Genomic DNA, 14,332 nt, shown 5'->3' with positions numbered 1-14,332 from the left:
GGATCCTGAAACGGACATGTTAGCCGTGCTCTCCCGGGCTGCTTCGGCCGTGGGTTGGAGATGGTTTATCCCCCAGCTCCGCGGCCGGACCGACTAGATGGGTGCTACGTAGATGACCAGAGGGTGAAGCCTTCAAAGCCTCTTTCCGAAGGCACACAGTAGGCTCGCGCAGTCTTGGAGGCCCGTGCTGCGTGTCCCTCCGCCCTCACCACTCTTGACGGCAGAGTGGCCAGCGGGTATGAAGCGATTCCGCTTATTGACCGAGCCATAGCAGTCAATCTTTGTCCGCGTGGCGCCCCTTCTTGGCAGGGTCCGCCTCGTCTCCCGTCCAAAGCCTGTAAGTTTCTGCCTCCCTCGGAGCTAGAGCTCACAAGGCTGCGGACCAGGCTGCTTCTGCCTTGCACGTGATGGCCACCAACCAGCGCTACGAAGCGCAGGCGCTGGCCAAGCTAAACGAGGGTGGGTCCAACCCAGCCTTGTTACACAAGCTTCGAACAACTATGCTCTTTGGACCACTAAGTCTGCTGTGTGTGCGTTGGGGAGGACGATGTCCACACTAGTGCTCCAGGAACACCGCCTCTGGCTAAACCTGGCTGATATGCGCGAACTCGACAAAGTTCACTTTCTTGACTCCCCCATATGCCAGGCTGGCCTGTTCGTCGACACCGTTGGTGAATTCACCCAGGAGTTCAAGGCGGTGAGAAAGCAGTCTGATGCGATGGGCAATGTCATCTATCGGCGGGACCGTAAGCCCGCTCGCCCGTCGAACCATCCACATCTACTGGTCCTCGCCGAGGGCGTCTGCCTACGAGTGCTGCCCCGCCCCCGCCTGCACCTCCGGCGAAGCGGGCGTGTTGAGCACCTCGAAAGCAGGCAGCCCCCCCTGCCCAGGGCGCTGTTAAGTCTGGTGAATGGATCGCGAAGCGTCCCTGAGACAGGTCATCCGGAGAAGAGAAAATTTGCTCTTTCCCAGCTGGAGGGCAGGGCCCTAATTCCATCGGTACTTTTCAGTGCCACGAAAACATCAAAGAAGGGCACTTTTCCGCTTCCCCGGATGTGACAGCACGAACCCTGCTAGTCCGGGACGCTCTGCTTCCCAGCTCGCAGGCTCTGTGCGCTTCGCCAGTGGCTCACGAGCACTGGGGAGATGGTCTCCTTTCCCACACCCCTCGAGCCCCCTCTCCGGAGTTAGGGTGCGGAGTGAGAGTGAATCTCTCGCCTCCAGCTCTTCCTCAGGAGCCTCGCGCTTCTCGGATCAGCACACTCACTCTGCGCTGCCCCACTGCTGGTACGTCAGCGATTGTAGCGATGAGTTCATTAGCAAAAGCTCTGCCTGCCTGGTTAGCACAGCCAGCCCTTCGCGGTGGCTCATACGCACAGACTCGGCTATGCGATCCAGTTCGCAAAACGGCCCCCCAAGTTCACGGGTAGGCTTGGGCGGTATCCAAATTTTGAGACCGTCAAACCGCCTCCATATTTTACCCCGGTATCCGGTATTACCGGCGTAATAAAAAAAATTATGACGTAAGGCTCAGACAGCGTCACCAAACTGTTGGCTTGAGCCTAAACCATTCAGAAACTGAATACATTCTATGCGACCTTAGGCAGAGAGAGAGAGAGAGAGAGAGAGAGAGACAGACAGACAGAGAGACAGACAGAGAGACTTTCTCTGTCTTACACAAACACACACACATCTCTCCCGCGATTTAGAAGAAATTTACTCCCACACCGTAAGAAATCTGGCCGGCTCCCGCGGGAATGCAGAGAGCTGTAATCGGGCCATAAAAATTATACCCGATAGGTCCGACACGTACATTTTGATTGACAGCTTTATAAAGCCCGAGCCCTTACAGCTCTAATGCATTTTTTCAAGAATGAGTCATTTATATGTTTTAACAGCATTTATTCGTAACAAACGTAGACTATATCCCACTTGAAAGTTGGAACAAAGAAATAAAATAAGTCCTCTGTAACATCGTAACATCTCAGCACTCTATAGGTCTACATGCACTTAGCCTTTAAATTGGCCAACACACCAATGAAAAGAAATCTTGCTTAACAAATCAAATAAACTCTAAATGATGACGGGTATTTTGGCAGTAACTAAATTGAAGCTGAATATTAAAAGAATAATGCCACCATTAGTCTGTATACTCTGTCTACATTATGATTATATGGTTTAATTAATATTTAATTATAATTTAAAACCCTTTACTCACCAAGATTAGGCTACGTGTGTTTGTGGAGGAACATTATTAAATCCACTGGCTTTAGCGCTGTCTTGCGCTCATGTGCGTCCAGCAGCACTGAACACCGTTTCACTGCTACTGCTACAGGCCGAGATGCAGAGTTCTGATCTGGCTGATTTTGCAAGTTTTAGGTAGGATTGTTTATTCATCTTATACCAGTCAGGAACATCCATTTAATTTTCCATGACCGTAGTTTCAGGGTAGCGAGTGGCCTCGTCATTTTACCTGTCAGCTTGCGGTTTAGGGCTCTACCGTAATACGCAGTGTATGAGCGACCGCTAAATACCTGCGGCTGGAATAACCGCTCTTTCTGACTGGCTTGACCGCCGTCAAAATTCTCTTTTTTTACTACTTCGTCATAATTTGCTTCACCTTTGCAGGGATGGATTTTAATGCAGGGATTTGGATTTTTTCGGGTCTCGCCGGGTTCGGGCAAAGATCTTCAGCTCTAATGCAGACCTCTCGTTCATATTAACCACGTCTCCCTTCTGTTCAGTCTAAACTGCCAAACTGCAGGACACTTTGAAGCGCGACTCGTCACGTCACGTCTCCCTGTCCCTCTCTCCCTCTCCCTCTCACCCTCTCCCCCTCCCTCTTCCTCTATCTCTCTCCTCCACACTGTCCCGTGATGACAACCACACACACGTTTTTTAGGCATTAAATAAAGGATATTTAATACTTTATGACGGTATAACGGTATTGAAACTGACACCGTTGCTATTTTTAGATCCCGCGGTATACCATAATACCATAATATCGCCCAAGCCTATTCACGGGTGTGTATTTCACCAGGGTCAGCCCCCTGTCCACCCCTGTCTTGCGAGAGGAGATTACTGTCCTCCTGGCGAAGGATGCAATTGAGCCGCTCCCTCCAGCCGAGATGGAGAGCGGGTTTTACAGCCCGTACTTCATCGTACCCAAAAAGAGCGGTGGGTCACAGCCAATCCTAGATCTGCGCGTTTTGAACCGCTGTCTGCACAAGCTGCTGTTCAGAATGCTCACACAGAGGCGCATCCTCCGGTGCGTTCGTCCTCGGGATTGGTTTGCAGCCATAGACCTAAAGGACGCATATTTCCATGTCTCCATTTTTCCCCGCCACCAAAAGTTTCTGCGGTTTTCTTTCGAAGGTCGAGCGTGGCAATACAAAGTCCTCCACTTCGGGCTCTCTCTGTCTCCGTGGGTCTTCACCAAGCTCGTGGAGGGTGCCTTAGTGCCCCTTCGGCTCGCGGGCATCCGTATACTCAATTATCTGGACGACTGGCTGATTTTAGCCCACTCGTGGGAGCAATTGATTATGCACAGAGACAAGGTGCTCCGGCACCTCCACCTGTTGGGGCTTCAGGTCAACCGAGAAAAGAGCAAACTTGCCCCCGTGCAGAGGATCTCTTTTCTCGGTTTGGAGCTGAACTCGGTCACCATGACAGCGCGCCTCTCTGCCTGATGCTGAACTGTCTGAGAGAGCTCGACAGAAAAGTAGTGGTCCCACTGAAATTATTTCAGAGGCTCCTGGGGCATATGGCATCGGCAGCCGCTTCACGCAGCTCGGATTACTCTATATGAGACCACATCAGCACTGGCTTCAAAATCGAGTCCCCAGAAGCGTATGGCATACGGGCACACACCGAGTCTGTTACTGCGCTGTGTCGCCGCACCCTCTGCCCTTGGAACAACCCCTCGTTCCTACAGGCCGGAGTGCCTCTAGGACAGGCGTCCAGTCATGTTTTTGTCTCAACAGATGCTTCCAACATGGGCTGGGGGGCTGTGTGCTGCGGGCATGCAGCTGCGGGCCTGTGAACAGGAACCCAGTTGCATTGGCATATCGCCTGGAGCTGTTGGCAGTGTTCCTCGCTCTCTACCGTTTTTTTTCCAGTGCTGGAGCAGCAACGGCGGCGGTGGCGTATATCAACTGGCATTCGCTCTCGCCGCATGTCTCAGCTTGCCTGCTCCTCTGGAGTCATCGGCTGAAATTGCTGCGCACCATTCACATTCCAGGCAAGCTCAACTGTGCAGCCAATGCGCTCTCATGGCAGCCTTTATGTCCCGGAGAATAGAGACTTCACCCCGAGTCTGTTCAGCTGATATGGGCGCAATTCGGGGAAGCCCAGATCAATCTGTTTGCTTCTCCCGAGAACGCTCATTGCCAGTTGTTTTTTCCCTGACCGAGGGCTCTCTCGGCACGGATGCAGGGGCCTACAGCTGGCCTTGGGGCATACGCAAATATGCGTTTCCCCCAGTGAGCCTGCTCGTGCCGTTACTGTGCAAGGTCAGGGAGGACGAGGGACAGGTTTTGCTGGTTGCGCCCCTCTGGCCCAACCGGCCTGGATGTCAGAGCTCTCCCTCCTCGCGACGGCCCTCCCCTGGCAGATCCATTTGAGAGAGAACCTACTCTCTCAGGGACAGGGCACCATCTGGCACCCTCGCCCCGATCTTTGGAACCTCCACGTGTGGTTCTTAGACGCAAGATAGACTTAGGTAACCTACTGATTGCGGTGGTTAATACCATCACTCAGGCTAGAGCCCCCTCCACGAGGCGCGCCTACGCCCTGAAGTGGAGTCTATTCACTGAATGGTGCGTCTCTCGCAGAGAAGACCCCCGAAATTGCCAGATCAGCGTTGTGCTCTCTTTACTCCAAGAGAAGCTGGAGAGCAGGCTGTCGCCTTCCACACTCAAGGTTTACGTGGCTGCCATCTCCGCTCATCATGACGCGGTGGCTGGAAGCACCGTGGAAAGGCATAAACTCATCATCCGGTTCCTCAGAGGCGCTTGGCGAATTAATCCACCCCGCCCCCCTCTCATGCCCTCTTGGGATCTTGCCCTCGTTCTCACGAGCCTGCGTACAGATCCCTTTAAGCCACTTGACTCAGTATCTTTAAGATTTCTGTCCCTGAAGACAGCTCTGCTGGTCGCGTTGGCATCTATTAAAAGGGCCGGGACCTGGAGGCATTTTCGGTCAGTGACTCGTGCCTGGAATTCGGGCCGGATTACTCTCACGATATCCTGATACCCCGCCAGAGATAAGTGCCCAGGATTCCTACCACACCATTTAGAGACCTGGTAGTGAGCCTGCAAGCACTGCCCCCGGAGGAGGCAATCCAGCCCTTTCCTTACTTTGTCCAGTTTACGCTTTGCGTATTTATCTGGACCACACTTTAGATCATCTGAGCAGTTCTTCGTCTGTTATAGCGGTCGGCAGCAGGGAAGTGCCGTATCGAAACAAAGGTTGGCCCACTGGATAGCGGATGCCATCTCTCTCGCTTATCAGAGCAAAGGCGAGCCAAGTCCCCCGAGAGTGTGTGCACACTCCACTCGGAGCATCGCATCCTCTTGGGCGCGTGCATGCGGCGCATCTCTAACAGACATCTGTAGAGCTGCGGGCTGGGCAACACCTAATACATCTGCAAGGTTTTACAATCTGCGAGTGGAACCGGTTTCCTCAAGGGTATTAGGTAACCCTTGGTGATTGAGGAAACAACTCGGTTAAGGTGTTGAAACACGCTTGTTGTGCCATTCTCCCTAACATGGTAATACGTACGCCTTTTTTATCTGTCAGTAAAGTTCCCCGTCAGGTGAGCCCTGCAGATTCCTCCGAGCCCCCCAGCACTGACTCAGCGGAGGAGTCACTTGCTGGCCCACTACGTTGTAGGTCTGCCCGTTGGTCAGCCCGCGTTTTGGGTATAGGTACCCGCTATGCGTGATCCCCACTAGGCAATCCCATATGCTTATTCAGCCAAGTTGCAGTCCCCCCTCGGGCGGACCCGTGTCTTCCCTCTCCGCTAACCATCTTATTATATGCGTTCTCTCCCTTTTCAGGGCTAGTCCATATGTATTTTTGCCACCATATCTCCCCCATTGGGTAGCAGATGGCCTCCGCAACGCTTCCCAACGTACTGTCATATTTTCCTAGAATTATCTAGACGCTTGCGACTTCCCAAAAAATATATCTAAATCTGTAAAACTTCTGTTGAAGTGGGATAAGTAAGGGCCAGGGATCACGTTGGAGGGCCGCTCCTCTTTTTTTGATGCAGGTGTCATGAATCTGGTTTGTTGATTGTCTACCTTTTCCCCTCTGTGTTCTCCTACCAGCTGTCAGCGCTTGCAATCAGCACGAGCGCTGATCAGCAGTCACCTGTTCTCACTTTTTCATTACTGACACTCCTATATCTACCTCCCTATTTTCTCCCTCTGTTGTCAGATTATTATTACTCTGTGCGTTTGCTCTACGTGTATTTTGTCTTCCACAAATATCAGATCAAATCATCATTTGTCTCATCTCGTCAAGTCTGGTTGTTAATCACCCTCCTGTGTTCATCGTTGCATGTTAAGATTGCCGCAGATTGTTGCTCACCTGTTGACCGTGTTTTGACCATCAGCATCCGGAGGTCAGAAGTTCCCGCATTGCAGTGGTGGGCACGGACCAATCGGCTCTCCCTCTCTCTCGCTCCCGTCCGTGGGTGGTCCCTTTGGAGTTTTGTTTTTGAAGATCCAGATCTGTGTTTATTTCCTCTAAATTAATGACAGACTGCCTTTGTTGAATTTTACTATTAAAAGACTGAGTTGAACTGCACAAACCTCTCTTTGATTCTGTTCCGTGACAGCAGGAGCGCTCACGCTATGCCTGGCTATCCTCTCATCGGAGGTGAAGGTAAGGTGCAGTCATTATGGCGTTTTCCATACATTCCCCCAATTGGTAGATTAATGAATAAATCCACTAATAGCATTGAAGTTCCCCATCCGAAGGGGAACGCTCTGGTTACTAAAGTAACCCAAATGCTATTAAGCATCGCCATAATGACTGTTCTTAAGCTGTAAGTATCAGTCTCTTCAGCTTAAAAGGATGGCGTTTCCTTGCTTCCCCTGTGCTTATATGCGGAGGTAATTGGCAATAAGGGACACGTGCAAAAGCTTACGCTACCAATTCATTGGCATTTCATTGGTTCGTTGTATACTCTTTTAGACGATTGGCTTTCTGGAATGAAATCCTCCAATTCGTGGATTAATGAATAAATCCACTAATAGCATTTCCGTTCCCCGAGGAGGGTTACTTTAGTAACCAGAGCATTCTCTATTCATCAATCATAGAATCTTGAGAGCAAAATTATCAGGTTTCTAAAGAATGAATTGGAAAAGGTTAAGAAAATCTTACAGGACGAAAACAGACAAGAGTTTGTAAAGGAGTTTAATGAGAACAGAAGCAGAATCACAGAAGCAGCTATTGATCTCACACTCTTCTTCCTGAGAGAGATGAAGCAAGATCAAGCGGCTGATACCCTCGAAGGTAAGAAACTCATGGCCATCAGTCAGACTGACACTTACTAATATAGCTGGAAAAGCCAAGACTGAATCTCTCTGTTTCTTTGCTCCTGTTTTTAGATGAGCTGCTCTACATTAATCAGCTTAAATGTAGCCTGAAGAAGAAATATCAAAGTGTGTTTGAAGGAATTGCTCAGCAAGGAGACTCCACACTTCTGAATAACATCTACACAGATCTCTATATCACTCAGGGTGCGAGTGAACAGGTCAACACTGAACATGAGATCAGACAGATTGAAGCTGCTTCCAGACGTCATCAGTCACTAGAGATACAGGTTAAATGCAAACATTTGTTTGAAGCAGCTGAACAAGACGAGCAGATCAGAACTGTCCTGACAAAAGGAGTTGCTGGCATCGGGAAATCAGTCTCTGTGCAAAAGTTTGTTCTGGATTGGGCTGAAGGGAAAGAAAATCAAGACATCAGCTTCATATTTCCTCTTCCATTCAGAGAGATGAACTTAAAGGAGAAAGAAAGACAAAGTTTAAAAGACCTCATAACTCAGTTTTTCCCAGAGACTAAAGGACTGAACCTTACAAGAAGCACACGATTCAAAGTCCTGTTCATCCTTGATGGATTGGATGAATGTCGTCTTCCTCTGAACTTTGCTGGTAATGAGACGTGTCGTGATGTATCTTCAGCAGTCTCTCTGGATGTTCTCCTGACGAACCTCATCAAGGGAAATCTGCTTCCTTCTGCTCTCATCTGGATCACCAGCAGACCAGCAGCTGCCAGTAAGATTCCTGCTGACTGTATCGACCGGCTGACAGAGATACGAGGATTCAATGATGCCCAAAAGGAGGAGTACTTCAGAAAGAGACTCACAGATCAGAATCAGGCCAGAGAAATCATTGATCACATTAAACAGTCAAAGAGTCTCTTTATTATGTGCCACATCCCAGTCTTCTGCTGGATTTCAGCCACTGTTCTCCAGAACATACTGAAACTGAAACACAGGGCTCATGCTAAAACACTGCAGGAATCTCCCAAGACTCTGACACAGATGTACACACACTTTCTCCGCTTTCAGATCCAGCAGAGCAGAAGAAAGTATGATGGAGAAAACACAGCAGATGTCTCCTGGGATCCAAAGCTCATCCTTTCACTGGGGAAACTGGCCTTCCAGCAGCTGGAAAGAAACAATGTGATCTTCTATGAGAGCGATCTGAAAGACTGTGGCATTGACGTCTATAAGGCATCGGTGTACTCAGGCATGTGTACCCAGATCTTTAAGGAGGAGACGGGAATCATTCTTGGTACCATGTACTGCTTTCTTCACTTGAGCATTCAGGAGTTCATTGCAGCCCTTTATCAACATCTGACTCTAGACAATGACAAGACAAAAGCAGAAAAAAGCAGAGATGAGTCCATGATTGATTTGCTGAAGACAGCAGTGGACAAGGCTCTGGAAAGTGAGAATGGACATCTGGACCTTTACCTTCGCTTCCTTCTCGGTCTGTCACTCCAGTCCAGTCGACAACTCTTACGAGGCCTGTTGACACAGCAGGGTGACAGAGACCAGAGCAAAAATAAAATAATAGCCTACATCAAGCAGAAACTTGAAGGGAATCTGTCTCCAGAGAGATCCATCAATCTGTTCTACTGTCTGAATGAACTGAACGACCAAACTCTGCTGAAAGAGATTCAATCCCACCTTAGAGAAGGAAGTCTGTCATATACTTACCTTTCACCTGCCCAGTGGTCTGCTCTGGTCTTTGTGTTGTTGACCTCAGAGGAGGAGCTGGAGGAGTTTGAGCTTCTGAAATTCCAGAGATCAGACGAGTGTCTCATCAGACTATCAGCAGTCATCAAAACCTCCAAAAGAGCTCTGTAAGTCAACGTCCTTCTTTCATCTAAGAAGTAGACATTTCCTGAATTTAAATAATACAGTATATTATGTTAATGGTCATGAGATTTAGGTCATGACCGAAAGGAGAAGATTTTGGATACAAGCAGCCAAAATGAGTTTGCTTCGCAGGGTTGCAGGGCGCACCCTTATAGACAGGGTCTGGAGCTCTGCCATATGGGAGGAGCTCAGAGTAGAGCTACTGCACCTCCACATCGACAATTCAATTCATCTTTATTTCTATAGCACTTTAACAATGTAGATTGCGTCAAAGCAGCTTCACATAGAAGATCATAGTAAATTGAAACAGTGTCAGTTCAGTTTTGTGTTGAAGTTCAGTTTAGTTCAGTTCAGTGTGGTTTACTTTTCACTGCTGACAGTTCAAACACTGAAGAGCAGAAGTCAGCTGAGTTGGCTCGGGCATCTGTCCCACCGGGAGGAGGCCTCGGCAAAGACCCAGGACACGCTGGAGGGACTATGTCTCTCGGCTGGCCTGGGAACGCCTCAGGATCCACCCAGAGGTGCTGGTGCAAGTGTTTGGGGAGAGGGAAGTCTGGGGTTCTCTCCTAAGACTGCTGCCCCTGCGACCCGGCCATGGATAAGCGGATGAAAATAAGAAATGACATGACATCATGTCAATGAACATGAACAATATTGATATCAACTAAACTGCAAAAATACGTTATTAATTGTTCTCTATGTAATGTTTTAGTGCTTTTTAAATAACATTCAGATTTAGGTTTTGGCAGTGGTTGTGTAAGTGATAGTTTACCCAAAAAGTGAATTTACTAATTCCTACTCACTCTTCATGGATATAAACCTTTCTAAAACTTTGTTTTCTCCTGTTGAACATAAAAGAAGATAATTTGAAGAAAGCTGAAACCTGTAACTATTGACTTACACACCAGTTGTTTTTCCTACCATGTAGGTCAATAGCTAATGGTGTTTAGCTGTCATAAAAAGACATGGAGATGATTGGGAGGGCATGATCGTAAGGGCCGATTGAGGGACTTTGGCCAGGACACTGGGGTTACACCCCTGCTCTTTACGAGAAGTGCCATGGGATTTTTAAAGACCACACAGAGTCAGGACCACGGTGTCTCATCCGAAAGACGGCGCCCACTGACAGTATAGTGTCCCCTTCACTTTCACTAGGGCATTAGGACTCATGCAGACCACAGGATGTGCGCCCCCTGCTGGCCTCACTGACACAGCTTCTAACAGCAACCTAGTTTTCCCTAGTGGTCTCACAGCCAGGTACTGGCCAGGCTCAGCCCTGCTTAGCTTCAGGGAGTAACCTGTCTTGGGCTGCAGTGTGATATGGCTGTTATGGTCTAAATTGCACACAAGTCAGCTATAAAATGATACAGCACCTTTAAAGTCCTTTCTGGACTGGAGTGGAATGATCACACTGATGTTTTCTCCATTCTGTCTGTTTTGACTCATATCTATGCTGATAATTATAAGGTAACGATGACACAGACACACACTCGTACACTATGGTCAGTTTTGTTAACTCAGTTCACCTATACCAAATATCTTCACACTGTGGGGGAAACAGGAGCTGGGACTCAAAGCAGCGGCCTTCTTGTTGTTAGGCGAAAATGCTTACCAATGAACTGCCATGCAACCCTCTTCTTTATTATACCTTCTAATCGTGCAGGCAGGCAAAACAAATGCAAGAGGTGGATCTAGGTTCAGTTCTAATGTTAAATATAATCCATGAACAAAGAAAACGCCAGAGCTGAAGAGCAGAAAACACAAGCAAGAGAAACACACACACACATACAGCAAACTATGATCAACACATAATGACTGAAACAGAGGAGCTTAATCACACAGAGACTAGTGAGTTAACAAGGGGGTGGAGAGTAACTGTGCAAGTAACATGGGGAAAACTGGGGTGAACACAGAGAACACAAGGACAACACAACAGTACAAGGACAGGACAAGCAGGACCATGACATTCAGTACTGTAGCTCCCTTCTGGGAGAAGATTCCAGATGATCCTCAGAGGAAAACACAAAACAAGAGTGAGTTCAGCAGCTGGAGGTATTACAGTGGACAAGGGTGATGGGGGACAGGCAGGTTAATGAAACCATGACAGAGTACAGGACAGATGGTGAGGGGGATACTGACAGGCAGGTGGACCGAGAGGAGGATAAAGCCAAGGCAGGGACTACTAGACAGTAAACCAGAGCAGATCCTGTAATTCTGGCCTTTTATCTCAAAGGTTTTAGAGAGGATTGTGTCTGTACAGCTGAATGATTTCATGTTTAATAATAATGTTTTTGATATATTTCAGTCAGGTTTTAGAGCTGGGGTCTGTTTCAGAGAGGAGGTTCAACCAACTCTGCGTTTAAACCTGAACTGAATTTCAATTTTCAATTTTTGAATTTGATTATTGTCATTGGTTTGTTTGTTAAATAATAATAATAAATAAAACCATAATTAAAACAATAATAATAACAATAAATAAAATAAAAAAAATCTTGTTTTGCTGTGTTAGGAGTTTAATTGTCACCGACTCAGTCCCAGTCGTTCCCCTTGCTGGCCAGCAGAGGCCGCCATCCCCGGACTTCTAAGCATTACATCATCCACCTAGACTGATTGTGCACACACCTGAACTGAATCCAGTTAATGACCCACGCTCCCTTTATAAGCCACACTCAAACACCAGTTCATTGCGAAGTCTTGTTCAGCCACGGTCAACATTTCTTAGCGGTATTCCCTGCATGATCTTCTGTGCTTTACCCCGACCTGTTTCTGACTCTGAGTTGCCTTCTGCCTGTCCACGACCCACGCTTGTTATACGGACTCTGAACCACGCTGCCTGCCTCTGATCTATGCCTGGAAAATCACTCTGTGTCTGTCAGCCGCCAGCCCCACTATCTATATTGAATGCTGTTGATGTGAGTTCGCACTTTAGTGCGTGTTGTATGTTTGTGATTGAACTGTGTCTATTAAATACTGCAAAATGGATCCCTCCGTGTCAGTCTCCTCGTTACATTAATAAAGAGTTGGGCAATTGGAACATCTGAAGCAAACATCTGAAGTTAAACCAGTCACTTCAGTCAGACGTGCTTCAGACTATTAAACACACCAGATTAACACATACATATTGTGTTTATCCTCTACACAGGCTACAGTGCTGTTATCTTACTGTTCGGTCCTGTGAGAGTTTATCTTCAGTTCTACAATCCTCAAACTGTGTGCTGAGAGAGCTGGACCTGAGTAACAATGACCTGCAGGATTCAGGAGTGAAGCTTCTCTCTGATGGACTGAAGAGTCAACACTGTAAACTGGACACACTGAGGTCTGAGTTCAGGCATCTGATTGATTGATTGATGTTTTGTTACATCAGACAGATCACATTAACGCTGTGTTTTTAGTAATGTGTTCTCTTTCTCAGATTGATGACATGTAAACTCACTGCCGATTCTTGTGAGAGTTTGTCTTCAGCTCTACAATCCTCAAACTGTGTGCTGAGAGAGCTGGACCTGAGTATTAATCATCTGCCGGACGCAGGAGTGAAGCTTCTCTCTGATGGACTGAAGAGTCAACACTGTAAACTGGACACACTGAGGTCTGAGTTTAAACACCTGCTTGATTGATTGATTTGTTTTGACAGATCACATTTGTGTGGTTTTTAGTAATTTGTGTTCTTCTTTCTCAGATTGGTCATGTGTAATCTCACTGTTCAGTGCTGTGAGAGTTTGTCTTCAGCTCTACAATCCTCAAACTGTGTGCTGAGAGAGCTGGACCTGAGTAACAATGACCTGCAGGATTCAGGAGTGAAGAAGCTCTCTGATGGACTGAAGAGTCAACACTGTAAACTGGACACACTGAGGTAAATGATTCTCCACTCTACAATAACTACAGTCAGACAGTTTCATATTAGAGCTCTTCATGCTTGAACATGTTAACCCTGGGTGATACTAAACCAACTGCCAACTGACCTAGCCGAGGCTCGAACCAGCAACCTTCTTGCTGTGAGGTGACCGCACTACCTACTGTGCCAATGCGTCGCTACTGGAAGAAGAAAAAAAAGAGGTTGTACATGAAACTCCTTACAACAAATCTGTGAACAACTTGACATTTCAAAATCTAATCAAAATGAGGAAGACATCAACATTACCTTGAACAATCAAATGAGGAGAGATTGGTAGCATCAGTTTTTCAACATCAATTGCTGTAACTGCAAAAAAGATAAATATAATAAGAGTAAAATAAGACTTAACATTTAATAATCTAAATCTATGGTACAACCATACAAATCTGTATGGGGTTCAAATAAATTTGTATACAAATCATCCCCTACACCTGAACACCAAATATAAAATGTACAATTAATGATACACTATACAATAAGCTCATTAACCAGTGAGAAATAGACAATTAATATGAATTATGTTAATATTAACGTTAGCTTAAAAGACATCAACTGAATTTTATTATCAGCTCAATTTAATGAAACAGTTTAGACTTGTTTCATTGTGAGTTTAGTTTGAATAAGTAAGTTATTTTACAGTTTACAAATTTAACCATAATGATAACTTGGTCATAATGACCACATGAAGACCAGAGCTTACCTTAACGTTAAACGTTTAACTTTTCATGGTGACTTTGCCTTCATCTCAGTGTTGTGCTGAAATAGAGAATTCATTAATGCAGTTAACCCCTAGTAAAAGTTACGTTTTTTTTTCAGGTAACGTTAACGTTACTATGGTCAAAAACTCACTCAAGATAAACTCACTGTACGTTATCTAATACCTCGCAAACACTACAAACACGGACTGGCGTCGAATAACGTGACATAAGTACCTAACTTACAACTAAAGTAACTTGGTTAATTATTTTAAATTACACACACACTACACGGAAATATACACAAAACAATCCTTTAACGAACAGAATTTGACTTTTAA

General features: G+C 46.7%; 1 protein-coding gene across 1 annotated transcript in view; it reads left to right on the top strand.

Annotated features, from left to right (window-relative positions):
- The window catches only part of LOC137491565 (NACHT, LRR and PYD domains-containing protein 3-like), a 43,918-nt gene that overhangs the window by 23,540 nt on the left and 6,046 nt on the right, over positions 1 to 14,332 (top strand). Inside the window, exons 6-10 of the mRNA NM_001444638.1 lie at positions 7,330 to 7,525; positions 7,621 to 9,388; positions 12,547 to 12,720; positions 12,817 to 12,990; positions 13,081 to 13,254. Coding sequence (NP_001431567.1) covers positions 7,330 to 7,525; positions 7,621 to 9,388; positions 12,547 to 12,720; positions 12,817 to 12,990; positions 13,081 to 13,254 — 2,486 coding nt within the window. The remainder of the gene's footprint in view (positions 1 to 7,329; positions 7,526 to 7,620; positions 9,389 to 12,546; positions 12,721 to 12,816; positions 12,991 to 13,080; positions 13,255 to 14,332) is intronic.

The sequence above is a fragment of the Danio rerio genome, chromosome 4, assembly GCF_052040795.2.
Source record: "Danio rerio strain M-AB ecotype USA chromosome 4, GRCz13ab, whole genome shotgun sequence".
In the NCBI taxonomy this organism is placed as follows: domain Eukaryota; kingdom Metazoa; phylum Chordata; class Actinopteri; order Cypriniformes; family Danionidae; genus Danio; species Danio rerio.
Note: the sequence above shows the minus strand (reverse complement) of the source record. Positions and strands in the feature narration are given on the sequence as shown.